The sequence below is a fragment of the Rhopalosiphum maidis genome, chromosome 1 (assembly GCF_003676215.2).
Source record: "Rhopalosiphum maidis isolate BTI-1 chromosome 1, ASM367621v3, whole genome shotgun sequence".
NCBI classification, from domain to species: Eukaryota; Metazoa; Arthropoda; class Insecta; order Hemiptera; family Aphididae; genus Rhopalosiphum; species Rhopalosiphum maidis.
The window spans coordinates 26,313,603-26,341,581 of NC_040877.1; the positions used below are offsets into that span (position 1 = coordinate 26,313,603).

General features: G+C 23.5%; 1 protein-coding gene across 3 annotated transcripts; it reads right to left on the reverse strand.

Moving 5' to 3' along the window:
* Positions 1 to 27,161, reverse strand: LOC113557019. Of its 3 annotated transcripts, none has more exons than XM_026962301.2 (35): positions 27,036 to 27,161; positions 25,543 to 25,712; positions 25,305 to 25,443; positions 25,165 to 25,239; positions 24,970 to 25,067; positions 22,498 to 22,602; positions 22,191 to 22,399; positions 21,084 to 21,277; positions 20,363 to 20,473; positions 19,929 to 20,040; positions 19,647 to 19,829; positions 19,389 to 19,573; positions 18,215 to 18,319; positions 17,927 to 18,044; positions 17,643 to 17,861; positions 17,216 to 17,409; positions 17,045 to 17,155; positions 16,758 to 16,983; positions 15,550 to 15,741; positions 14,539 to 14,726; positions 13,886 to 13,996; positions 11,354 to 11,468; positions 10,589 to 10,804; positions 7,850 to 8,034; positions 7,651 to 7,767; positions 5,344 to 5,494; positions 4,947 to 5,090; positions 4,432 to 4,640; positions 2,822 to 2,926; positions 2,596 to 2,752; positions 2,345 to 2,524; positions 2,069 to 2,268; positions 822 to 947; positions 423 to 549; positions 1 to 148 (listed from the first exon to the last, which is right to left on the reverse strand). In XM_026962301.2, exons 2-35 carry the CDS (start codon positions 25,653 to 25,655, stop codon positions 75 to 77), a joined length of 5,094 nt encoding a protein of 1,697 aa, XP_026818102.1. In that variant the 5' UTR covers positions 25,656 to 25,712; positions 27,036 to 27,161; the 3' UTR covers positions 1 to 74. The 3 variants fall into 3 exon arrangements, with proteins under 3 accessions (XP_026818102.1, XP_026818094.1, XP_026818110.1); XM_026962293.2 differs by lacking the exon at positions 27,036 to 27,161 and adding an exon at positions 26,486 to 26,901; XM_026962309.2 differs by lacking the exons at positions 22,191 to 22,399; positions 25,165 to 25,239; positions 25,305 to 25,443; positions 25,543 to 25,712; positions 27,036 to 27,161.
* Between the last annotated feature and the right edge of the window lie 818 nt (positions 27,162 to 27,979).

Sequence of the window (27,979 nt, forward strand, 5' to 3'; positions counted from 1 at the left end):
TCTTTCTTTTTAATAAGAAAAAATTAAAAAATAAAACTGGATACACAATGTATTTAATAACAATAATTTATAACTTATAACAGTCTTCGTGCAGGGTAAGGAAATATGCCAGGAGATGAAGTTTGTTGTTCTGTATTTTTATTTTGCCCTGAAAATAAATTTATAATAATATGTTTTTATTATATGTACTGAAATAATGATTAATAATTGATATAATAATATTATTATAATAAAACCAATGGTTATATTTTTTATAAAAGATTTAAGATTATGATACAATTATTTAAAAAATACTCCAAGTGACGACTTCATAGAATCACAAATAAAATACTTCTATAATTTATAATCAGATTTTTTTATTGTAATACTTTAGTAATAAAATTAAAAATACTATGTTAACTATACTTATACCACATTTTTACCTGTTATTTTAATATTCAATGGTGGTGCATTTAGTAAGTCTCTAATATCCTCAACAATATCCTTTTTATAATACTCTGTCCTTAAAACAACATCATCAAGACCTTTTGGATTGAACTCATTAAATTCCTATCAATTATAAGTAAATATTAAAAAAATTATTAATTAAAACAAACAATTCTTTAATTTTATAGAAAACATTTTAATGAAAAAAAAAACAATAATAAACACCAGCAAAACAGATTTCATCCTTCAACAGATAGTAATATGTTAAACAGAACACATTTTTAAAATAAATACTAACCAAAATGTTTAAAATTGAATACTAATAAAATTGTAATAAAATAAATTAATTACAAAACAATATTTAAATATACATTTATGACATGATAATTACTTACAATAGAAAGTGTTGCATTGGGTGTAATAAAATTTTTTTTGAAATGATTTTTGATAATTTGAATTTCATTGTTGGTATTCAATGGTGGCATGTTTTGTAGTTGAACTTTTATGACAAAATCTTGGAACTAAAAATGTCATGAATTTAAAATTAGAATATAAACATAGATAGGTTAGGTTCAAAACAAACCTTTTTATCTATTATAATATAATCAACATAATATAAACAGAGTATTTTAGATTTTTACATACAAACTAAGAATATTATAATAATGAATGGGTGTATAAATCTATTTCAAGTCTTGTAAGAGTGGCATTTTTAAAGACATTAGAATAGTGCCCATTTTAAATTTTAAAACATAATGCAATATTAAATAAATCATGGAATTTTAGTTTCAAATACAGCTACTAATTTGATGTCAATCAATTTTTTAGAATTTCAGATCATGCCCAACAATTGAAAGGTGGACGGGAATAACATCCTATGAAGCAATCTCGATATATTTTAAGAATCAAAAAATTCCCAGAATGTTTTTATCGTACATAATCATTGTGTATAAACTTAGAAACCGGCGATTAGTTAACTATTAAAACGTGTTATGTGCATTAAACGTTTACTATTCACAGTAAGTCAACGTGACACGAGACGTGCGAATATCACTATTGTGTTACCTATTTAACTATGACAAGTTTAAACAATTTATCTAGTAGTGATGTTAACCATCTAAATAAGGTACCTACAAAAAAAAATAAAATAATGGTATAGTATTATAGTCGAATATGTAAAAACGTGCTACGTACGTTCCAGATAACATTAAAAAAAATGTATAATACAGTTTTCATTTTTAGTTGTTCCTGAACATTTACAAATTGCTACATATAACGTTATTCCTGCCCACCTTTCAATTATAGTAATTATAAAATTAAAAATAATAAATTCTTAAATCATTATTTAAATCAAAAATAAATTTTCTCGAGATTTTTTTCCCCCAAACTACAGGATCCAAAATTTATAAAAATCAAGTGACATATTAAAATATAAATTGCTGGATACAACAATTATTATTGTGGTGTATTTCAATAACTAACAACTTAAAAATTTAACAATATATTTACAAGTGCATACCCATAAAAATCCTATATTAGAAAAACTCAAAATAGGTTTTCAATTACAAAAAATTATATAACATACTTAAAACTTTAAAAAAAAAAAAATATATTCCTATAAATTACTTAACTACGTAAATACCTTTTCTAATTCTTCTGGCAAAGCCATTATATCTTCATCACTAACTAGTTCTGTATTTCCATAATCCAGATAAAAAACATTGTATTTGTTATCAATGATGTCGATTATAATAGCACGAGAATGCATTACTACATTTAATAATGACTGTACACATACTTTATCACCAATTTTCAAGTTTTCTTTGGCGATTTCATCATTAGCTAAAAAATTTAATTTATAGACTAAATATTTAAATATATATGCTTAATAAATAAGTTATAATATGAATATACATACCATTTCTATAATATTTTAACATTTTTTTATTAAATGCATTAAAGTTCTCAATAAATTCATATGATGCATCACGAATAAAAATTGAATTGAAGTTTTCAAAATTAGTTATGAAAACAGATGAACCACTTTTAATAGGATGAGATGGTTTTTCCAATGTACTTTCTTTTGGCTCGGGCAGGACTAATATGAAAATAAAATTTATGATTATTACAACTCAATTAAATAAATAGATAATAATAGTAAATGATTACTAATTTTTCTTTCTAATCGTCGCTGTTGAGATATAGGAACAGAAGAAGCATCATCAGAAAATAATTTTTGTATTTCATCATTAATGGACAAATTGCTTTGTATTTCTTTTAACACAACTTCTTGCTTATGCCATTGATCAGATTTCTTATCATATTCCTATAAAAACAAAATAGTTTAAAATTACTAAAAATGTGCCGGTATGGTATGCTATAAAAATTAAAATACCATAATATATGCTTTTCCTTTCAATGAAGATAAATATGGAGTTATCTTAGTATTAAAGATCTTATTTATACCGGCAAGTGTCACTCTACGAACCATATTTGGCACCTGAGAAAATATAATTTTATAAGTAATTAATATATTTAATTACTATAAAACAAATGTAATATTGTTTACAAAATAATGTTAACTTTTTATTTTTACAATCTTGTTTTGTATATTTTACTACACATAATTTACATTTTAATTGTGTGTGACATAAAATTATTTAAGTTTCAGTAAAATAATTGTGTTTTATTTCTCGTTTATTAATTAATTATAAATAAATATAATAACTAAACATTTAAGCATAGTTAATTCGGACAAAAAAAAACAGCATTGAATTTATGTATGTGAATACCATTCACCATTCCACATTGGTATCATAAGAAATGAAAAGGAAGACTTGTGCTGATCGTACTATGAAAACTATTCTAAGTCCAGTAAGTCCTTCAATAAACATACCCACTAATATAAAAGTTCTAATAAAAATAAAAGAATCCTTTTATCTTAGCTAAATCACTGGAAATCTATACCAATATCAAACAAACTTGAAAATATTTTTAAAAACATAGGCATTTCAACTGACGACGAGATATTACAACCACCTCAAAATGGCACTACTCCCTCACACGCTCATATTTAATTGATAAGGAGCCTCAACCAATATACAACATTGCTACAAACTATTAACCATAAAACACATAGTAGAGAAGTATACACCAATACAGCAACACACACCAAATTCACGCATGGGGGGCTAACGAGGCGCACATAGTTGTAGTTGCGCCCAGTCACGGAATGGCGTATTATTCTTGTTTCGACCGTCAAATCATTATCTTAATAATAATATATGATTGTGCAAGTTTGCGTGTGTGTGTGTGTGTGTGTGTGTGTGTGTGTCATCTGATTCACAATCTAATTCTTGACATGCCCAACAGACGAGCTCACATTGCGATCGATGGCAGACAATTTATTACAATTGCAAACAGAACATATTTTGATCGTTTGCGCAAGTCTTCTTATTTGGAACAGAGTATACAATGTAACATACAATTTTTATAAAACACACAATACTTATATTAAATTCAATAACAGGCTAATAACCTCCAATGTTGAAGCTTTAATATTTAAATTTAAAAAAAACTTGACTAACTTAAATTACAATACATCATAATCCACTGCCGTACTCTATAAACCGGTTAACACACACATTTAACAAAAAAAAAAAAGACATTACAATTAACGTAAAGTCAATGAAAAGCGTGTAGCATTGTGATGTGCATTAAGGTATGATTTCCCTGCAATATCTGGGCGTTATAACGTGGTGCTGTTCCACTGTTTGACACTGCAGGGAAACAATACCTTTAAGTCTGATCTTTTCTATTTGAGAATATTGTTAATAGACAGTGTGCTTTTATACAATTAGTTAGTGTTTTACAAGAAACAAAAATCATTCTCATAATTTCATTTGTGAAAATCCTTCAGGAAATCGTTATTAGAAGCAGTTCATTTTATGTTAACAATGTCAGGTAAATTTAATCTGTTAATCATTTTGTACATTTTTTACTCACTTTATTTAATAATACATAGTTGGGCAATGAAAATACATTTTTAGGTGATATCAAATCAATTTGACCAATATCAATCAAAAGACATTTAACCCTATTTGTATCATCAAAACATGGTATGTTGACTTTAGCTCTATAAATCCCATTAAATTTTGTAGAATACACTGCAACAATATCATTAGTCTTTGGGGTTATTGGTTTGTAATTTTTACCTATAAAAAAGAAAAAAATATTAGTATCTATAAGTTTAATTTAATATTAATCTAAAAGTTCATAAGCTGATCAACTAAAAACCAAAGGTTAATATTAGTAAAATGCTAATTTTATAATAACATATCTAATATACAGGACGTAACAGACAGAACTGACTTTTGGAATAACTTTTCTTAATTAATATTTTCAATTTTTTTTTTAATTATCATTAAGATACCCCAACGCTGCATGTATAATTTAATATTTTTTTGATGTTTATTTTTTAGTACTGAAAATAATAAATGAAACTTAAAATTGGATCTTACAATTTTCTTCTTTTAGTTGGTCTAAAACATTCTTAAATTCTTCATATAATTTTATTTTTCTTACAAAAATATTGTCAACATTATTTCCAAATAAAAATTCAACATGATCTCCACTTAAAATTTGCCAATTATTGATATTTGAACCTGAAAATTATTGAAAAATACACTATATTATTTTAAACACATTTGAGGATATGGTATAAACATATTAATTTAAAAATAATTCAAATTTTTTTTTTAAATTAGTAGACTATTATTAATAATTAGCTCAAAACAAAAAATACATGTAGAAAACCAATACACATATAAAATAATCTTAGAAGTCAAAAGTAATAATTACACGTATTACACAAAATTAAAGCTTATAACTTATAAGAAATTATGAATATTATCTTACCATTACTTTTTGTTACTTGAGCCGGTTTAGATTTATTAGACATGTCAGATATACTACACATCTTGATTAAATCATCAACAATATCATGTCCATTACTTTGTTTTATTAAATTTACTTCATTTAAATAATTGAAATTGCCCTCATCATATCTCTGTACAAAAATATAATAATTTCATATTCATAATTATATAAATGACAAGCGGACTAAGAGAAATAACAATTTTTATTTAGAATTAAGATGAACAAAATATCTAAATACATAATTTTTCTATACGAGATAATTAATATTAAAATTAAAATTAAACGTGTACCAACAAGGTAGACATATCACATCATTTTAAAATAAAAATTTATATAATCTTAATATTCATAAGCATGACTTAATCAAGTACATGATATTGACAGAATTTTATTTTTACAAAATCTTACTTCATAAATACACTTACAATACTTTGTGAAAACTTTTAAATAAATTGAATCAAGAATAATATTCATATATATAATTGATCCATTAAAAAAATGGAATGTAACAATATATTATATTTTGGTGATGAGTACAGTTTTTGAAAACATAGAGAAGCAAAGGTTCATGTAAAAGAAATTACAATATTTAAATTGTTGTAACCAACCAAAATTGTAATTGTTTTTTAAATGGATTAGCTGAGAGCAATATAAGTTTGCTTAGATTAAACTTGAAAAAATGAAAATATTACAATGAATAGTTCAAAATTAGAATTTTATAACTATATTTCAAATTAGGAATAATTAAAAAAACCATAATTTAATTATTCAGTATAATTTTAATGCCAATAAAATCCTACACAATCCAATAAGATATTATCAATATTAATGTGATACTATAACTACTAAAATTTATAAAAACTCTTGCAAAGAAAAAAGTATGCAAAAACTATTGTTTTCTGCTTTAACGTTTTAATGAAACATAAACTTTATAGCAATACATTTCAAAAATTAACATTTTCAAATAAATATATTTTTAACTCTATTTTAAACTGAAGAGTTTAGCTCATAATTTTCAACTAAATAACTAATAATATAAATTATTATGGAGTTATCTAACAATTAAAAAATAAAAGTAAATTTCTTCACAGCTCAGCTATTAATTATCAGATGTTTTAAAAGTTGACTTTGAAATAATATTAATTAATTTTTAGACTTAATGTATTACATTACTCAGTGTTCGACTTAGCAAAATTAAAGTAGGAGGACTCTGTTTACTTTTAAAAAAAGAGCATCCCCATTACTTATTTAACGTTATTGAACCTAAATTAAAATAAGATATGGTTAGACCTGTTATATACATTATATTTAAAAATAATAATGAACTTAAAAGGATAATAAAAGTAAATAAATAAAAAAAACATCAATTTTTAACTATTTATTTGTAGAGATGTGGTTTTGAAATAATCTATAAGAAAAATTATTATGGTATTTCGTGAGTTATGATAAGAAAAAAGCAAAATAATGAAGTGTCCCGTGCATTACCCTTAAAAATAATATAAGGAGTACGCTAAAATTTCTGAAAAATTAGCTGGGTTACTCTGCCCCCCTTCCACCCCTCCCAAGTAGAGCACTGACATTACTATATTTCTATGCGATTATGTCTTAAATTAATTTATGGTTTATTACTTTGTACCAGATTTTAGTACTTTAAGGCCAAATGTTAAATAAAATAATTATTAGTACATAAATACTAAAAATATTTTTATTTATTAAAATAAAATGGTTTTGTGGGCTGCTTAATTTATATAAAAATATTATAACCAAAACATAAGCAAATAAAAAAATAGTATATTAGGAACTGTCGAAGCAAATAACAATTAATCAATCAATATTCTATTAAAATGGTTAAAAAAAGAAATTTAGTTACATTCTTAAAAGAACGTTATACCCACGTGTATTATCTGTCTTTCTAACGTATATCATAGCACATTTGCGTTCAATAGAATACATTTTGTGATGTTGGCTTAATATTAGAGTAAATTTACCTATTATTAAATTTAAAGGTGTGAATATTATCCAGGAAATGTCATCCTTTTATTTATATTATCATTATAAAATTATATCAATAAAAGCATATAACATTTTCTAGATAATATTCTTAGCTTTAAATTTAATTATAGGTAAATTAACTCTAATATTAAAGTCAACATCATAAAAGATGTTCTGCTGAACACAAATTTGCTATGATGTGCGTTAGTAAGACAGAGACAACACATTCAGGTATAACGTCATATTAAGTTTTATAAGTATAGTTTTTCCAAGAAAAAAAATAAGATAACTTACTAAAATTAATGGAATTGGATCATTATGCCACAAGTTATAAAAATAATCTTTAACATCTGAAGTAATTATTAAATCTTGTGTTCCTTTAAGACCAACCTTTTGAGCTAAACCAGGAATCTATACATAAATATATTAAATAATAATGTTAATGCATAAATACAAAAAAAAAAACACATTAGCTTTAAAACTAAGGTATTACATTTTTTAAGGTACTTGGAAGTTCAAAGATATCATCAGCAAGCACATTTATATTCTTTCCAATATCCATTAAAAATACAGAATATTTATGTCCACATTTATCAAGTACTTTTGCACGGAAAATTTTCTCTTCAAACTTCACTCTTACTATATCCTTATATTTAAGATTCTTTTTTACAACAATATCTAAAATAAATAAAATATTATTTTATGTTAAGTGTAAACTATTGTTTTACAATATATCTAAACACAATTATAAGTTTACAATACGCAAATTACAACATACTCAATAATATATTTAAATTTAAATTAACTTATACATACAAAATAATCTTTATATTTATTCATAATTTCATATTTAAATTTTAAAAAAAGTAAAAAGATTGACAGGTGGTTACTACTCTAATTTACAAGAAGTAACAAGTGGATCACTATACTATGGCCCACAAGAACGCATTATGTTTCTAATATAAATAGGTACATTATAAAATGAATTAAAAACATTTCGAAAATTAAAATTTTAAAAACTTTTTTTTTAAACTCCACAATATTTGTAGCATCACAACAAATATTATACTAAAATATGATCCACATTTACATCTAGAATATAAAATAACCTTATTAAAATTTGAACTTAAAATACATATAAAACATAATTATGTTTACATAAATTTTACATGTTGAAGTTCCAATATGAATTTAAGAGAAATATTGTCTTTACATTTTCAAATTTGAGCAACAAAAATAAATAAAAATAAAAAAACTTTTTTTACAAAATATTTTAAGTATGTTAATTTCCAGGATTTTCAAATATTTTTGTACAGATACAAGAACAACTTACAAATACATGGGATTTTGTATTGAATATTCAGAAATTTTGACTCAATACATTTTTAATGACATTTATAGAAAAATCAAAAAAATCTCAATTGTCCATTAATAGCTCAGAATTAATATCTTTTAAAAATTATACAATTATAGGAAAATGCAAACATAAACATTTGGAGAAAATTTCTAATATTATGGTTATTCGTTTTTGACAACAAAAAAATAACAAAAATTGAGGAAAAGAGTTATTTTATGGGTGAATACTACAATGTTGTAAAATTTTTGAACTTCAAACACTTGTGAAAAGTTATTAGACTTTTCAGTAGAATCTTTTTTTAATATAAGTTGCAACACTTGTCAAGAACCTTGATTCAATTTTCAATTCTTAGGTTACTAAAAATGTTATGTATTTTTAAATACAAAATATGCTAGTTTTTGTGATTTTGACAAATTTTGTTAAAATTCTAAATTCAAACACTTAAAAGAAATGTTTGTGGATATACACTTAACTTTTTTTTATACCTATTAGAAAATGATAATAAAACACTTTTAAAGTGAAAATTTAAAGTTTCTAGTAATATTCATAGTTAAATTAAAATTAAGGGGCCGCTATACCATCATTTGTTTTCTTTGTCTTACTCCCAAATATTAAAGGAACAAAGATACTCCGTATTTCCACGATTACAACTCTCTGGTTTAATTTAAAGCAAAAAGCACCTATTATCATTTTATAAAAAAAGAGTATTTTCTGTGCATTTACCAGATAGATTTTTAATATTTACATTGTTTATAAATAAGGGTATGTTTTAATTTAAAATAATTTTGATTATTTTTAACCATTAATAATTTATTCAAAATTGTAAATATTAAAAACCTATCTGGAAAATGCACAGGAAATACTCTTCTTTATAAAATATAAAAAAGGTGTTTTAGCCTTAAACTGAACCAGAGTCGTATTTGTGGAAATACGAGTATCTTTATTTCTATAATATATGGGAAATAAACAGAGAAAACCAATGCTGGTGTAGCGGCCCTTTAACATACTAAAAAATAACACTAGTTAAAAACGTGTATTGCATAAAAATTATTATTTTTGACCTTAATCCCTCTCAGTGCCAACTAGATCCAATTTGTTACCAAAAACCACTTCCAAGGTTAAAAATCAAACTATTTTTACTCAAAGGTGATAAATGATAGAAATAAATAAAAATAATAATAACACAAGTCACTGTCAATTATTAAATTTTCATTTGAAATCTTTTGATATATTAGGTTTATTATGCATGCGAATACCAAAAAGGTTAACATTTTAAAAATTGGCTAAGAATACATATTTTAGTATCCTCTATCTTAATCAAAAATTCCCATTTCAATTGAAGGTTATCCAGCTAAAATATTTCATATTTCTAGTTTAACATTTTAATTAAACGTACTGTATATGTGCTTGTATGAATTTTTAAAAAGTACAAATAGTATACCTGACACAAATAGAAAAAGTATTAACCTATATTTATTAATAGATAACTTTAAAATCAACACAATTATTGTCTCCGACACACTCATACATCAATGTAATTAATAGAGTTAAAACTGATACCTCAAAAATAAAGTCCCCCTGTTTAAGTGTGTGTAGACTGTGGAGTATACCTCATCATTGAGTAGGTCACTATGATGGATCCAATATATAATTTGCATACAACAAATGGTACAGAGCAGCAACAAGTTTTGTTAAGGCTCTATTTTAAGGCTATTTAGTAACATAATTCAGAATTTAGAATAACTCACTTAGTTGTTTTTAATTTTAAAATTATCTATACAAATTTAGATAGAAAATACTAATAAACAAATATAATTTCTTACATTAAAATAGATATCTTGTATTATAAATAATTTATATAATTATTACTATTACCTTTTGCCATTTTAGAATCAATCATCATACTATAATTTTCTGGTATAGTATTATTTTTAGAACTTTTACAAAGGTATAGATGGTTAAAATCTTCAAAATGACTACAAAAAACAGTATCACCAGTTCTCAATTCAATATATATGATTTCTGGTTTAGGTGAACTTATTAACAATGTCTCATTTTTAGTATTGTTCTGTTCTTTTTTTATAGATTCTTCTGTAAAAAATATCATAATAAATAGTTAATATATTGACAATAATAATAATTTAAAACCAATAAGGGCTCATAAACACTCTCAGAGTAAGAGAATTTATATACATTTTGATTATAATAAAATATACCCCCAATAATAATTATGATATTATATTGCATAGTATCATATTATAGTTAAATTAAAAATATTCACTTTACTAAAATAGTCAATACATAGAAAGCACATTATAAATGTATTCTGTAGAGCACATTCAGTATAGCTAATTTATTGAAAAGATATTAGAAAATTTAAAAGCACCAATAATACAATATATTAAGGCACAATAATAAATAATAAGACATCTTACCAAAATAAAAAATGTTGTCATGTGTTAAAAATGTGAAATATGATTTAAAAAAAAAAAAATAAGTAGTTAAGCTTAAATAAAATTATAAGTAATTTAATATTAGAGTCGATAAATTGGTTATAAAAATAAGTAAATACTTAATTAATTTAAATAATATTAAGTATTTGTTGTTTAATAAAAATAATAATCAATAAGAAATGATCACCTTTAGTAACCATTGGTTTTCCCAAAATTTTATATAATTCGTCAAAAATATCAGAACCATTTTTTCTTTTTAAATTAGCTTCTTTTAATCCATTCGGGTTTTCTTCATCATATTCCTAAAATTTTAAAACTTATTAATAAACATATAAATTTAAAATTTAATAACTAACAAAATATATGTGTAAATCACATTAAAAGGAATTGTTTAACTAAAAGTATTTATACCAAAAAAAATTGCTTAATATAATCAATTAATTAATTTAAACACATCTGTAATAATAATTATAGATAACTGTATATCACATAAAAAAATTAATATAATACATATTATTTTATTTAAACTTTTTATGTTTTAATATTTTTTATTTAAATAAAATTATGAAAACTATTATAAATGGACAATTATATACATAGATAACAATAAAAGTAAAAATAAAGACTCACAATTTAAATGTATACATAACAAGAGTATTAATAGTAAATAGCAAACAATATGGTCCTTAATTAAAGCTGATAATGAAACAAACTTGGAATATTTTATAGGTTCAGATTGATGAAGATATAATAGGTAGTAGAGTATATAGAATTACACGAGGACAAGTTATACAAAAATATTTAGTCTTTGGTAATAAGAGCATTAAGAATTGGAGGAAATGTAATTAGCAAGATTAGATTAAAATAAAATTGTGACAAACTATATAGTTAAAATTGTGTATTTCTTGTAAAACACGAAAAAAAACAAACATTTGCATTTAACATTTTTAATTAAAAGTTTTTTTAAAAACTCAAGAGGTATTCAACTGTTAGGATTTATCATATAACATATTTTGTTAAAATTTAATATTTTGTTTTAAATCAATGTCATTTAAAAGTACAAATTAGCAAAATTACCAATTGTCTTTATTTAATCAAATTAAAGTTAATTATACAGATAATACTAGATAAATACTTGCTACTCTACAAATATAATATAGGCACCGATTTATGTTATAAATTTTACGAACTGTATTTACATTTTTAAACAAGATTAAAAATAATTTACTTTTTTGATAATAGGTCAAAATTTATTCTAACATTAAAGTTAACAATACAAAATGTCTTGTTTATTTGTACATGTATTGCTTTATTGCATATATTTTATAAGACAATAAAAATACATAAAGAAGTAATGTCTTAAAAATAATATTAAAATATACAAATAGTATTTTTATATACAGTGATTAGTACACATAAAAATAAGGTTTTAATTGATATGAAAAATAGTCTGCAAATAAAATGTTTTTTGGTATTTATTTAGTATGTGACCTACCGAGTGAAAATCGAGTTTAGTATGTGATCTACCAAAACAATTATTTATACCTATTATTATAGGTACGGACAATTGATGATGGACAACTTATGCTTGCTTATCTGTATAATTTTATTATATTAATATTATATAATATAACTATTTAAGTAATTTTTACCAATAGATTTTTCATTTTATCAACTATATTGTCAGTACATGTTCAGACGTTAATCTTAAATCGTGTATATTTAAAATTTAAAATGTTAGCAGTCAAATTGTATGCTATTATTTCTTCTGAAAAAACCGTGTTAGAATTTTTACAAAAAAATAAACTATTACTACAGAATGACAAAATTAATTTATGCCATAAATGTCACAGTGAAACAAAGATTTACATTAGAAAAAAACGATTAGCTACAGGTGAAATTCGAGAAATCAGCACTATACGATGTATTAAAAAAGGATGTCAGACATATAAATCAATACGATCAACAAATGGATTTTATACATATACTGATTTTAATGCAAGATGCAATTCAAATCTCAATTTGGATCAAATACTAGAACTCATTTATTATTGGTCACATGATTTACCCATTTAAACTGATTTAACAGGTCGTTCAAATGCAACTATAGTTGACTGGTTAAATTTGTGTAGACATGTGTTGTTCATTGTTTGAAAAACGTCAAAAAATGGGAGGACAAAATATAGAGGTATAAATTGATGAATCATTATTGAGAGGGAAAAGAAAGTATAACCGAGGAAGACTGTTGCTAGGTGATCGGCGTCATGCACAAGTACAAGATAACTCGGCAGACTCCAATTCTAACAGTGATCAAGAAAATCAAATAAATCTAGTTAATTCGCTTTCATCAAGCAGAAATTATGGTAGCAGACTAGAAGGACCTTGGATATTTGGATTATGTAGTAAAATTGGAGATGATTTGGAATGAAGGTTTTTTGTTAATTATAAATATTTTGTTGACTGATATTGAATGTAATCCGTAATCTGTAATAATAAAATAACTTAATTTTATGATTTTTAATACGACTGTTTTTCAATTATTTATCAATTAATTATCAGTTCGGTAGGTCATGCATACTAAACAAATACCGGTTTTTATATCATTATCACGGATAAATGTTGTACTTCATTTATGTTTACAAAGAACCGGCTATTATTAAAATAAATCTTAAATCCACCACTGATAACAAATATATAAATAATGCTTAAAAATACTTACAATGTATAAAGATTCGTCTTCTAAATCTTCTAAATATTTTGACACTAAATCATTTGATTTTTCAACTAATGGTGATCCTTTAATTCCAATTTTTACAATCAAACCAGGAATCTAAAAAATAAAATAATAATTATATAAATTTAATATACTATTGCCGAGTTACATGAACGTCCGTTAAACGTTTAACAAGCCGTTAGCGCGCTAACAAATGATTAAATTTTATTCATCCATTAAACAATTTTTAAACGTTCAATAATTTTATTGGGCCGTTAAAATATAGGTTACCAGCTCACTAAACTAATGGGCCGATTTCGGCTCTTTAAATTTTAATCATTCGATAAACCTACAGTTATCACGTGTAAGTATCAGTAATACATTGTCACCATAGAACTTAATATAGTACTTTTTCTGTAATAAGCTTAAACTTCTACACAAATCTTGGTATCATGTTTAATACCACTATATTTTTATTGAATGGTTTGTGCAACCCAAACACGTCTGTAAAAATAATTAACGGTTCAATAAAACTATTCATTAAATAAATTTTAAGTTCAGTTTCATGCAACCCGGCATAAATGTATTACTAAAATTATTAAACTTATAATAAACTAATTTTATCAATATAACAACATTAAATTATAAAATATAATAACCTTTTTTAGTTCTTCGGGTAATTCAAAAATTTCATCAGCATGAACTATCTCATCATTTCCAAAATCAATAAAAGAAATATAGAAACGATTATGATCAACTTTTTTAAGTATTTTTGCTCTATACATATTATCAAGAAATATTGCTTTAACAATATCTCCTACTTTAATTTCTATTTGTTTCCTTCTCGCTTTAATTAAAAAAAAAAATAGTTAATAGTTAGTTGATAGATAGATATGAACAATTGTATTATATTTATCTAAATACAATAACTAAGTGTTTACTTTTTATTATAAATTTGAGTAAGTCTAAAAGTGTTGTGTACAAACATATATGAAAAAAAATTAATTATACATTTTAAATTCGAACTTAAATACTAAAATATACATTTCATAGTAATCAAAAAACAATATTTTATAATGTTGAACAATCACAAGGTTGATTAATTTTGAAATCCAAATATCATACACTTTGAATTATACACAAACTTTTAAACATTTACTAATTATTATAGAAAGTAGATAAAAAGAACAAAGATATAAATTAAATATTCTATGTATCAAAGATCCCAAATTTTCAATTGTATGTTGCATAATTTACATAGGTACTATAGTTTTGGTATTATTTTCAAAGTTTTGATAACATTTATACAAATTTGCATTTACAGTCAAATTTATTTTATATTTAGAAGCTACATATAAAAAAAAAAACAAGTAATTGCTCTGCTACACTACAGAAATGTGTCTCATTGAATAGCACTGTAATGGATAATTGAAATGTTAAATTAGATATCATAAGATACAAAAGTTAAGCTTAATCTGAGTTCAAATTATCTTTATTAAATAGTTTATTTTATCATACATTTTCATTAATAAAATATTCATAAAATTAAGAAATATGATTGTTACCTAATCTAAGTATAAAAACTAATAAAAGCAAAATAAATAACTGAATTTTCTAATAAATATTTAACATCCTTATAAATCCTATGATAATTAGTTATTGATACTTACAGTTATCTTCTATTGTTCTTGTAGTTACATCATAAAACAGTTTTAAATGTTCTTCAGAACTTCGAGAAACAAATACAGAAGTTGAATCAAGAAAATACCTTAAATTAACTAAATCTCTATTCTTAAGTGGCCCAAATTTAAAGTCTAGTGACTTTTTTTCTTCTTCAATTTTTAAATCAACATTCTCATCAGCTAAAAATTAAAAAAAGTATTTAATATATTAGTTTTATGATTTAAAATATATTATATTGAGGTTAAGGGACAACCACAATAACCAAATTTTAAAAAACTTTATAATAATACAAAGTAAATAAAAATAGTTGGATAGTAGGACAAAAAATAATTCACTTTTATTTAAATATATATGTACTTTGTATTATATTAATAATATATTATTATACAGGGCGATTCTTTTAAGAACAACACTCTTTATTTCAAAATGTATTGATGTTTTTTTTTAAATATATTTTTAAAGTTTAAATTTATTAATACTTTTTACTGTAATAATTTTTAACTTTTTAACTTTTTTAATTTCATTTTCTGGAACAGAATGTTTTATTAAGTATTTCAGTACACAAAAATCAAAATTTAGACAATTTGTTTGTAAGTATTTGAAGTTATGACTTAAGCTACTCATCTAAATTTCAATTTTTAGGTAACAATTTTTTTTTATTATTATTTATTTAATTTCAAATAAATTCCATATTGTATATTGAACATATCTTATAGAATATAATAGATTACAATGAATAAGAAATACAAAAGATAAATGACAATAAAGTTGTTACAACTCTCCAATAAGCTCAAAAAGCTGGTGGGGTGAAGGGTTTATTTAAAGAGTTCACAAAAATAACAGTAATAATAGTAATAATAGTATAAAATATATAAATAAAAAATAATCAAATACTTGGAAAAAAATTTTGCTTTAAAATATAAAAAATAAAAATATGTTATCATACAAAAAAAAAAATAAAAAACTAAATTTTTTAAAATAGTTAATAGATTTTGAATTGAGTGTTATTCGATAAAAGACGTGCCCCTAGTATATTATTTTGTATTATTATAGAATGTTCTAGGACAATCAAACAAAAATAACCAATTTTTTTTTACTACATCAATATTTTAAATTTTTATTTCAAACCTAAATAAAATAATTAAAAAATTGCAATTTAATATCCCTCATAGTATATTTAATTTAAAATACTGACTTGTACAACTATCCACAGTTTTCTTTAATATTTTAACATTCTCTAAATCATGATTTTTGTCACATTTAGCATCTACAACATGTGTTTTATTAGAATTTTCAAAATTATTAATTGGTATCTTTTCAACAGGTAATAATTTCAATAATTCAGTGTTTACTAATCTACCAGATTTTAATTCTTTTAGAATAATGTTTTCTAAACCATCAATATTTTGTGTTTTGTTTTCCTGGAAAACATTTTTAATTAATAATCAATAATAATAAAAGCTTAAACAGTTAGAAACTTACAATACACAAAACTACACTAGCATTTATTAAATTATCAAAAAAGATTTGAATTTCATTTGTTGTTTTGGCATTTGGGGGAACTTCAATCGCTACTGGAGTTGGTAATTTGGTCTAAGGTAAAATAATTTTAATAAAATTTAATTACATATATATCATAACTTTTTGTTATACTTTTATTTTCAATTCATCTGAAAGTTCAAATATTTCATTTGAACTAACAATCTCTGTATTTCCAAAATCAATATAAGAAACATGGAATTGGTTATTGTCAATATCTAATATTTTAGCTCTATAAAAATCACTGAACAAATGTGAAAATACTTTGACAATATCTCCTATGGCTGGATTTACTTTAGCATTACGATCTAAAAGACATAATATTTTAATATAAATTGTAATAATTAGCAAATCATTATACACATTATTTTTGATACTAAAATAATTTAATTACGTATTAATAAATAGTTCATCCTAATACAAGTAAATTGTATACTTAATTCTTATAATTTTTAATTTTTAATAAACATAAGATTATACAATTTAGAATTAAATAATTAATATATTTGATACAATACATAGATGATTAAACATAACTAACCTTTACTATCCATGGTCTTTAAAATAATAGGCAAATTATGCATTTCATAATCATTTGCTTCATTTTTTACAGCTTTACATAAATAAATATTTTTAAAATCTTTGAAATAAGAAACAATACAATAATCCCCAGTTGTTAATGTAATGTTTTCAAAACTGTTGATAAAGCTTTCACTAGATTTGATTATTGTGTCATTGTTTTCACATTTGTTTGAAATTTCTATTAATAAAAAAAAAAAGGTTAACTTAACACATTTTGAATATTAAAAATTACAATTTTCTTACGATTACAAATTAATTGATTTTTATTTGATTTTAAAAACTCTTCAAAAATATTTTCAGAATTATCTTTTCTCCTTAAAATAATTTCTTGATATCTACTGGAATTTCCTTCTTCAAATTCCTAAAATTTACAAATTAAATTAATATTGTTGATTTTTCCAAATAACCAAGAATAATGTATAATTTTCTGCATTTCTATACATTAAATTGACATCTATACATTTAACAATTAACTGGAAATTCATTAGTTTTTTTACATAATATATCTAAAAAATATGACTTAAAGCTTACTAAATATAATGGAATTCTTTCGATTTTATCTATAAAAGCAGTTAAGTCAGGTGTCTTCTTTATTAAAGGTCCTTTAATTCCAATCTTTATAGCTAATCCAGGAATCTGCCAAAATAATCATATTATTTAAATAACAATACTAGATTCAATATACATAAGCCAATATCTATTAGGTTAAGTCATTAGCTTATCCATCAATTTAATATAATGTAAGTGTTCTTAATCTCTAAACATTTAAAACATAGTTAGATAGTGATAAAGCATAAAGAAATAAAATTATATTTAATGTAGATAACGAAATTAAAGTATTAATTTTTAGTTATAAATATAAAAGAATCGTGCTTTTCAGATAACACAAGAAAATCATATTTTTGAATATTCATAGAAACTATCATATTTTAAGTGTAACACTAAACACAAGATAATATTATTTTTTTTCCATATCATTGTCCTTCATACCTGACTTAATAGTCAGCCATCCTCATACTATACCTCTATAGGGATGTCCCATATATCTACTTTACTCACACCATTATATCATTTATACTATATTATTTTCTATTCTATCCGTCTTCTATTTGATTTTTCTCTTGCCTCTCTTTCTTTCTATATTAATTTCCATAACAACTCTCATTGCCTCCATAGTCACCTCTCATAATATGACCAAACCACCTCAACTTGTGTACTTCCTAATTTTTTCTATAGTAGGTAGCTTTAACCATACTACTCTCTTATTCCATCCTATCTAACACTCTTTCTAATAAACCGTTAACTTTAGCAAAACTCAAAAAATAAAAACATAATCTATAATATATTATATTTTACAAAATGCATTCAATATATGATGAAAACGACACAAAAATCACAGAAAGACCAATTTTAGAAATAATGAATAAGGAAAATGAACCTTAAAATACATCATACTCAATCATTGATAGAATTAAATAATAGAATTAAGTACCTTTAAAAGATAAATAATTGTAAACCTTTAATTTAAAAGTAATTAAATCTATACATAAGTAAAAATGGACAAGACACTGGCCAACAAGTGTCAACAACTATGAATAAATCATATATTATATATAATATGTAACATATATTAACAAAGATAATACAAAATTATAAATACACATATTCATATGTTTAAGAAATGCAATTAATTTTAATATCAAACCTTTAATAAATCATCTGATAGTTCACAAACAGAATTTGCCTCAACAAAATCACAGTATCCAAAATCAATATTTTTAACACAAATCAAATTAACATCAATTTTTTTAATTTTTCCACGATATTGAGATTTTTTAAGCATAATTTTAACAATATCTCCGACAATTAACTCTTTTTTACGGACAGCAGCTAAAAGTCCAAAAAATGGCAATTTCAATCATTTGTAAAATATTTAAGAAATTTTGTCAAAAAATAAACTCACTATTATCAGTCATCATTTTTAAAATCACATCATTTAATTGTTGTACATTCTTTACAATATATACACTATTCATATCTTCAAAATGTTTTAAAAAAACTATATCATTATTTTTTAAATCGCAGAGTTGACTATTATTACTATGAACTATTGAAATACTTTCATCAACTTGTACAGGCATAATTCCTGATTCATAAGACAATAATAAATTAAATACATATTATTATGCAGTTCACAAATAAAATAAAGTATTAATAATAGAGATAATAAGTATCATAATATTACTAGGTTGTATTGATGTGTATTTCATTATATATTTAGAATCAATACATGATCCATTATCTATATCTTTCAATTTCGCATTTTCTAGACAATTTTTAGATCTTTCATCCAACTCCTAAAAAAATAATAAATAACAGTTTAATTTAAAAACTATACTAAATATAAATAAATTATATATAATATTTGGAGATCAATATTTGTATTTTTATAAGTTTCTTACACTAAAAATTATGTAGCATTAATCAGTACAACTCGTTATTTAATGTAAACATAAATATGATTATTGATTATTAAAATTATTGCTATAATTACCTAATCTAAGAAATTATATGTTCTTATTGTTTGATTAATTATAAATATAGAAATATTCAAACATAGAAGAATTTCTAAAACTAATAACCCAATAATATTTAATATACTTATTATACATTACGTACAATCATAAACAGCTTTCCATTGTCACAAAACTGGTTAAACATATTTTTTATTTGTTCAGTAGTTTGAATATTTTTTAAATTACCAAGTCCTATTTTAACAGCTATTCCAGGCTGAAATTTTACACAAATAAGAATACATATAAATATAGATTAAATAATGTATGTATAAATAGTAATTGAATTATAATTTTGACTCTAAAACAGACTTAAAAACTATTTGATAAATATTGGTTCCATAAAAATCAATTATTTGCTTAATAGTTTATTTTTTGATTAAATTGCATTAGATTCTTCACATAAATTAAAGTATACAATCTACAAATTTAACATAATAAAATTAACTGGTTGTGATATCACGTTTATCAAATATTAATATTATATTAATAATTCATCTGAATACTATCTGGTCATTAAAATAGTCTTTGTAGTTTTTATAATTTGAACCAGTTAAATTTGAATTATGATAATGCAGAACACTCATTAAATGAAATGTGCCTGTTTTCCATTTATGCATAACTTATAAGAACACAATGGACAGCACTCAATGATAATGTGCATATTTTTTATGATGAAAATCAAGAAAAGCACATAATTTGAAAAATACTAGTTTTATTTCTGGTATCACATTTGAAATGTATAAAAGCAATAGAATTTTTGATTATAACAAAACCACTTTAATATTTAAAAATAAAATAATCAATTATATGTATAAAATAAATACCTTCTTTAATTCATCAGCCAATTCATAAATAACATTTGATGGGACAGTTTCAATGTTTCCATAATCAATGTAGAAAACATCATAACTTCCATTATAATTATTTTTTAGTATTTTTGCTCTGAATAAACCATCATTTTGAGGCGAAAAAACTTTGACAATATCTCCCACAATAGGATCATACTTAAGTATTTTATCTAATAATCAAAATATATAAATTAGTTAATTGATTTGCAGTTAATTAAAAATAAATAACAGTGAATAAACTTTAAATTAAGTACTTATTGGTTATCTCTAATATCTGTTATTACTATACAACTTAGTTAGTTTCACTACAATTTTGATTATTAACAATGGTGTTAAAGATCAGTGGTGCAAAGAGAAAAACAATTAGGGAGGGGGGTATATTATTAAATATTATATACATAGGTTATTATACTAGGCCTTGGAGAAATTTTGGGACCCCTCCCCCCTGGTTGAGCCACTGTTAAAGATTATACTTAAAAAAACATATTATAAATAATATTGACTGTCACTTTCAGTTATTTTTTAAAAAATCATTAATTTTTAGAACTATATACAACCTAAAAATACTTTCCATGAGAAAAAAAAACAGTATATAGTTGATACAAAAATAGAATTATAGATATAATAATAAATGAATGCATCAATTATTGTAGTTATATTCAATTATAAATTAAAAGTGAGCAGATAATATAGATTTATAAAAAAAAATAAATGTTTGCAATGAAAATTAGTTAGTAGTTGTTTATATAATTTGTAATAATAAAAATAAATAAATAATTAAGTTTATACTTATTCGAACTAAAGAAACAAGATTAAAGAAATGCTATAAAAAATTGTGTAAAACCTTCATCTTCAAACTTAGATTAAATTATGAGTATTACAATTTAAAATCTATAAAACATAAAGAACTAATATCACAGATAATCTTAAAGGATAAAACTATGATAGTCAAAAGTAAACTAATAAGTACCAAAAATAATAAAACTTAATTATTTTCAATTTACAAATTTCAGACATTTTAAAATACTTTGTTTTAATTATAAGACCAGCATGAAATATATTTTAAATATAATTTAATTTAACCTGTACTACAAGCAGTTTCGCATAAAATGTCAAAATCAAAGAAATTATAACTATCATCTGTGTCACTTTTAATAGCTTTTCCGACATATAAACAAGTGAAATCTTCAAAATAAGTCAAAATGCAATAATCCTCATTTTTTAATGGCATACTGTTAAGTTTTTCTTGACTAAAAATGCTACCTTTTCTGGAACTACTAGATAGATATAAGCTGTAGTAAATAAAAAATGTTCTATTAGCATATGAATCAAATATATGAAAATAATATAAATATATAACTATTAAATAGAAAATTATTAACATTTTTACCTCGATTCGCTATTATTGAGAGCATTGTTAATGTCGTGACCATTGCTAATGTTGTGGCCATTGCTCATGTTTTCAACAGTTATAATATTTGGATCATCAAAAGAGCTATTGGTAAAACAAATTTAAAAATTAATAACTAACTACAAAAATTATAATGAAAACAAGCATTATATGAACTTAAAATGAGTTGTAAGTTAAGAACATATTAATTAAATACATAATAGTCATTAAATATGGTGAAATGTCAAAATATCTATTTAAAAATATTACAAAACCAAACACCTCCAAAATTATTTCTATTTTTATATTCCATGTAAACATATATGTTAAACATAAATCTCTATTACTGCTATAAAAATCATGATAGTAAGTGATGTGTTAATTGTTATTATTAGAGCAAACAATTATATACCCTAAAAACCTATTAAAAATATACATGGTATGCCCTAAAAATAACCAAAATTTGCTTAAAAAAAAAAAAATAATATATCCAATACAATAATAATAATTTGTTTAATACTGCAAATGATTTAAATTATTGATAAAAATAAATAATGTAGTGTTATAGTATTTAAATTTATTTTATCTGAAAACAAACAAAAATATTTTGTTATCTATAACAAAATCTATACTTTGTAATCTATAATAAAGGAACATACTCAAATCCAACTTAAGGGGGGCTGCAGCCCTGGACCCTGATATTATATGAGGCCCCCATGGCCACTATTGATTAAATATTAAATTGGCACTGTGAAATTTGATATAATTACTTTTCTTAGACATTTACATAATGTATAATAGTAAATATGAATTAATATTTTTCATTTGTATTGATACTATTAAAACTAATACATAGTCAATAATTATATTTAAATATTATACAAGTATTAAAAATTAATTTATATTCAGTAAATAAAAATTTTGTTCACTAATGCAATTATGTTATTTTAATGTTCACTGTCTTTTTTTAAATTTCATTTAACAAATATTTAAGGCCCCTAAAATTATATTGCCCTGGGCCCATATTTTCTAAATTGGGCTCTGTACTACTATAGTATCAGCTTGCCTGCTAAATACTGATACTTATAAATTTAACATAAACAATAATAATATTAAATCATGATTTTATGATTCTTGATTAGTAAAGTTGAAAGTATTTAAAAATGTATGAAATATTAAAAATATGCACAAAATCTTAATATCCCATAAAAATGCAACAAATTTTTAAAATAAATAAACATTAGGTAACAAATGTTGATATAAGTCAACTATTTTTATCACCAACTGATAAAAATATGCAAATACATATCAAGTCAGCCTGTTATTAGGATATTAATGTGTAACAAAAATTAACCATTTTCTATTCATTTTTGTTTTTAATATACATTTTTAAATGGGAATTATTTACATAGAATGTTATTACTTAGCAACTAATTTAAACAATTAAAAATATTATTCAATTTAAAAGTAGACTAAATAAAACTTTTTTCATTGTTAATGTTATTACAATAATCAAAGAATATTTTTTAGGGATATTTTAACATACCACCACTAGATATAACAAAAAAAATTATTGTTTTACCTCAATTCACTATAATTGTGACCATTACTCATGTTTAGAACACTTATCATTTTTAAATCATCAATAGAGTTAATGCTAAAATAAATCTAAAAAATAATGAACTAAAAAAATCATAATAAAGGAATCATGTGAATTTAAAATAAATTTGTATGTTAAAAATCTTGAAAGCAGTGATAACAGACTATCTTATTTTCAGTAGGCTATATTCATAAAATATGGCCTCCATAACCAAATACAGTAAATTTCCATTACTAAGAATACCAATACAACAAAAAGTTCCGTTATAACAAGTCATAGAAGTCTCCTGCCGAAAAGCAGGACTTATAAAGAGCTTATTCAAATTTTCGTTACAACAAAAAAAAATTCGGTCCCCTAGAGTTCATTGTAACGGAATTTTACTGTATTATAAAAATTTATAAAAATACAGTCGTGTCGAATGAAGGGCAAGCGAAGAACTGCTCCTGACGACATAATTTTCATATTTTAAGAACAAGTCAACATATTTTTAGTACTAATAACCTATTATTTGGAAAATTTGTGTTTTGATCTTGGAGTCTTTAACACTTAATCCGTTACTGATGAAATATATATATTTTAAAACAGTACAGGCTAAAGCCCAATGAAACAAGAAGTTAAGAACTTACAGCTAATAATTTAAAATAGAAAAATAGGGATTCTCATTTGTAAAGCACATAATGATACAAGACCATGAAGAAAAGTGTAACAAAAAATTAGAAGAGGAAAAAACCACATAGAAAGGAAAATTGGTTATTGTTTGACAAGGGGATCTTTATTTTTAAGTTTCCTCAAGTTTAAGTAAGCAGGTTATCTTCAACATGAAATGGTAGATTTAAAGCTTTTTGGATTTTTAGTAAAATTAATTAACTTACTCTTTTTTTGATTTCAATAATTGATTATCTTGAACACCGTTTTCTAACTTTTTATCATTACAGTTAACATCAACAAGAACAATACCTTCATGTAGATTCTATGAATAACAAAATAATAATGATATTAATAAAATAATACAATTAAAACTAATTACTATACATAATATTATCTACAAGTTAAAAATCAATAATTACACTTTCTGACAGAAGAGGTTTTATAAATAACGTTGTTTTCTTCGGAATAAAATTCTTGAACATAATCGGTAAAGCCTATAATATAAAAATTATTAAGCATAGATGAATTAAATGTAAGCCTTTGAGTAACTTTTACTTACTAATGGTTCATACATAAAATAATATGGAAGAACAAACAGATTTTCTAACTTAGTTTGATAAATAGAGCCAATATCAATTAATTCAATTCTGGTATTGTCAGTTTGAAATTCATTGAAACTAATTAATTTACCTCTATACCTAAATAAACACATAACATAAATTATAAGTGCATATTTTGGATTTTATGTTAAGTAGAATTAAAATGAATTATTTCATATTTTATAATAAATAAATTACCATTCGCCTTTAATTTCAACAGCAACTATTTCAAGTACTTTAAATGTTGTAACTTTATCATAAGAGCCACTCTGTAATGAAATCGATTGCATATCTCTCAATCGCTTTTCCATTTTTTCCTTTGTTGTTGCTATATATACATTTTTAAAATCGCTTTGAAGCAAATGAATCTATGAAAATTAAATAAATATTAAAATCTTAAATATTTAAAAAAAATTAATCATTATTATTTGTAGATAAAAAGTATGAAATTTCTGATATTCAGTTCAGCTTTAGTTGTCTCTCACCCTAAGTTAAAACATTTATTTTAATACATATATACATACATGTGCATATAGCTGGTTTCTAGTTATTATGAGATATATTAGGTTTTAGAGCAGTTCAATAATAAACCAATAACTAAAGAACAGCAACCAAAAGAACTCTGATCTTAAAATACATAAAACACAGAATACCACTAATATTATATGTTTGAGCCAAGTTATCTTATAACTGCTACAATTTTTCTTTAACAAATAACAAGTGCAAAGACTGTATATTTGTATAAAAACAAGATATCGAAAATATCCATTATTTTCTACGGATCATCAAACAATACATTTGATTAGGGAAAATATTAATATACTATATAAAATGTTTAAGCTTTGTAAAAATTGTATTTTATATTTTTTATAATATGAAATATGTGGAATATGGCTCTTCAATTATTGAGACCAACTGCACGCCCATTGCACTTGAGAAAATCTGGATCTGCAAGTCACCATTTAAAAACTTAAGCGAGCATTTACATATTGACAATATGATATTGTACATTTACTAGTACTACAAAGTTTTCTTGTATAACGATAATGATAGCACAAAAAATAAGTACATAATGTTAATACCTACCCACTATAATATTATATTAAACATGAAAATCCACGATTATAATTTGTCAACATACCTCAGTCCACGTGTTCAAAGGCAAGAACTCCAAAACTTGTTTGGACGTAAGAGGACTCAAGACCATTTTTATATGCTTGAATACTAATTAAAATCAAAAATAATGATATTTTGAATAAAAGTAACCAGAAAAATCTACAATAATCGAGGAGTTAGATCATTAACAAATCAGCATGGAAAAGATGTAGATAGCCGACAAGTCACTAGTAACTTGTCAAACACAAAATGTCAAATAAACGGTAATTTCAGATACGCCGTTAGCCGTTGACATGACATAGAATAACGCACGCCGCATACCAAACGTAAATAAAGATAACCCTGAAATGTAAAAACCACGATTGACCAATTACCAGAAACCATATAGTTACTAGTTATATGTGCCGAAAAGAAATACTGAAATAACAATTCATTGTCATTATTTTAAGAATCAAAAAATCAAATGCTTTAAATTGTTATCAATAGTGTTACCGTTAACAAGACCACTTATATATATATATACACCTTGATCGCACCATAATAATATAGTTATCATATAGTTCAATGAGTCGCACCTTTAAGCATATATAAACAATAATAAGTCCCGATGAATCTTTCCCATATTAAACTTAACTAAACAAGATGTATTGATATCAATATATATTCTAGTAAGTATTAGGTAAAACTTTACTAAAGCACTAACGCAATGTTAAAAGTTAAGCCATGTAATTAATACTACAGAATAAATGAAATCTTAATTTATTCTATGATATAGAGCCTGCTATATATCCTTAGATCATAAGATACTTAGATGATCTAAGTATACATCTTAATTTTTAGTTCGTGATATCAAGCACGATTTAAGATAGTAATTTATTACTATATATAGTATATATAGTAATTTATTATAGATACTATCTCAAATCGTGATATCAAGTAAGCAAGGTCGTGATAATAATAACGAAGCTCTTGCCGCCATAGATAATAAAAGTTAAGTTAGGTTAGGTTAGGACTTGAATTTAAATTTATCTAAGGTTAACCTTCTTAAATTATCTATGAATATGGCCAACAGGCCAACGATCACGATTAAAGATATATTACAGATATATTAATCGTGGATAAAAGATATACGTGCCCACGATTTAAAATGTACCTAATAATCTGTGCTTATTTAAATATATCTTTAAATGTGATTTCAATTGACAGGTTTAGACTGATAATCAAGAATAGTCAATAACCTGTCAATTATCTGCAATGAAATAATAATAACACAGTTCATAGGTAGTAGTCATAAACTCATAACTATCTCCACCACAAGCTGTATTAACTTACAGGAGGTAGGTAGTAAAGACCTCCTGGGCCGGACCTATAAAATTCTAAGCTGGGCTGGGCCGGACTTAAATGTAGTTGAAGCCGGGCCAGACCGAGCTTCTATGAAAAATGGAAAATTTTTCTTCAAATTTAGTTATAATATATATTATTTAATTTTTTATTATAAATATATTGTTATAACTTATAA

Excerpts from the sequence above, each read along its gene's own strand:
- LOC113557019 (XM_026962293.2), bottom strand. The coding sequence starts at position 26,551 with ATGGTCTTGAGTCCTCTTACGTCCAAACAAGTTTTGGAGTTCTTGCCT. Across the intron at positions 10,805-11,353 it reads AAAACCAATGGTTACTAAAG|AAGAATCTATAAAAAAAGAA; the intron begins GTGATCATTTCT and ends TATTTTTTACAG. Across the intron at positions 948-2,068 it reads TGCCAGAAGAATTAGAAAAG|TTCCAAGATTTTGTCATAAA; the intron begins GTATTTACGTAG and ends TGACATTTTTAG.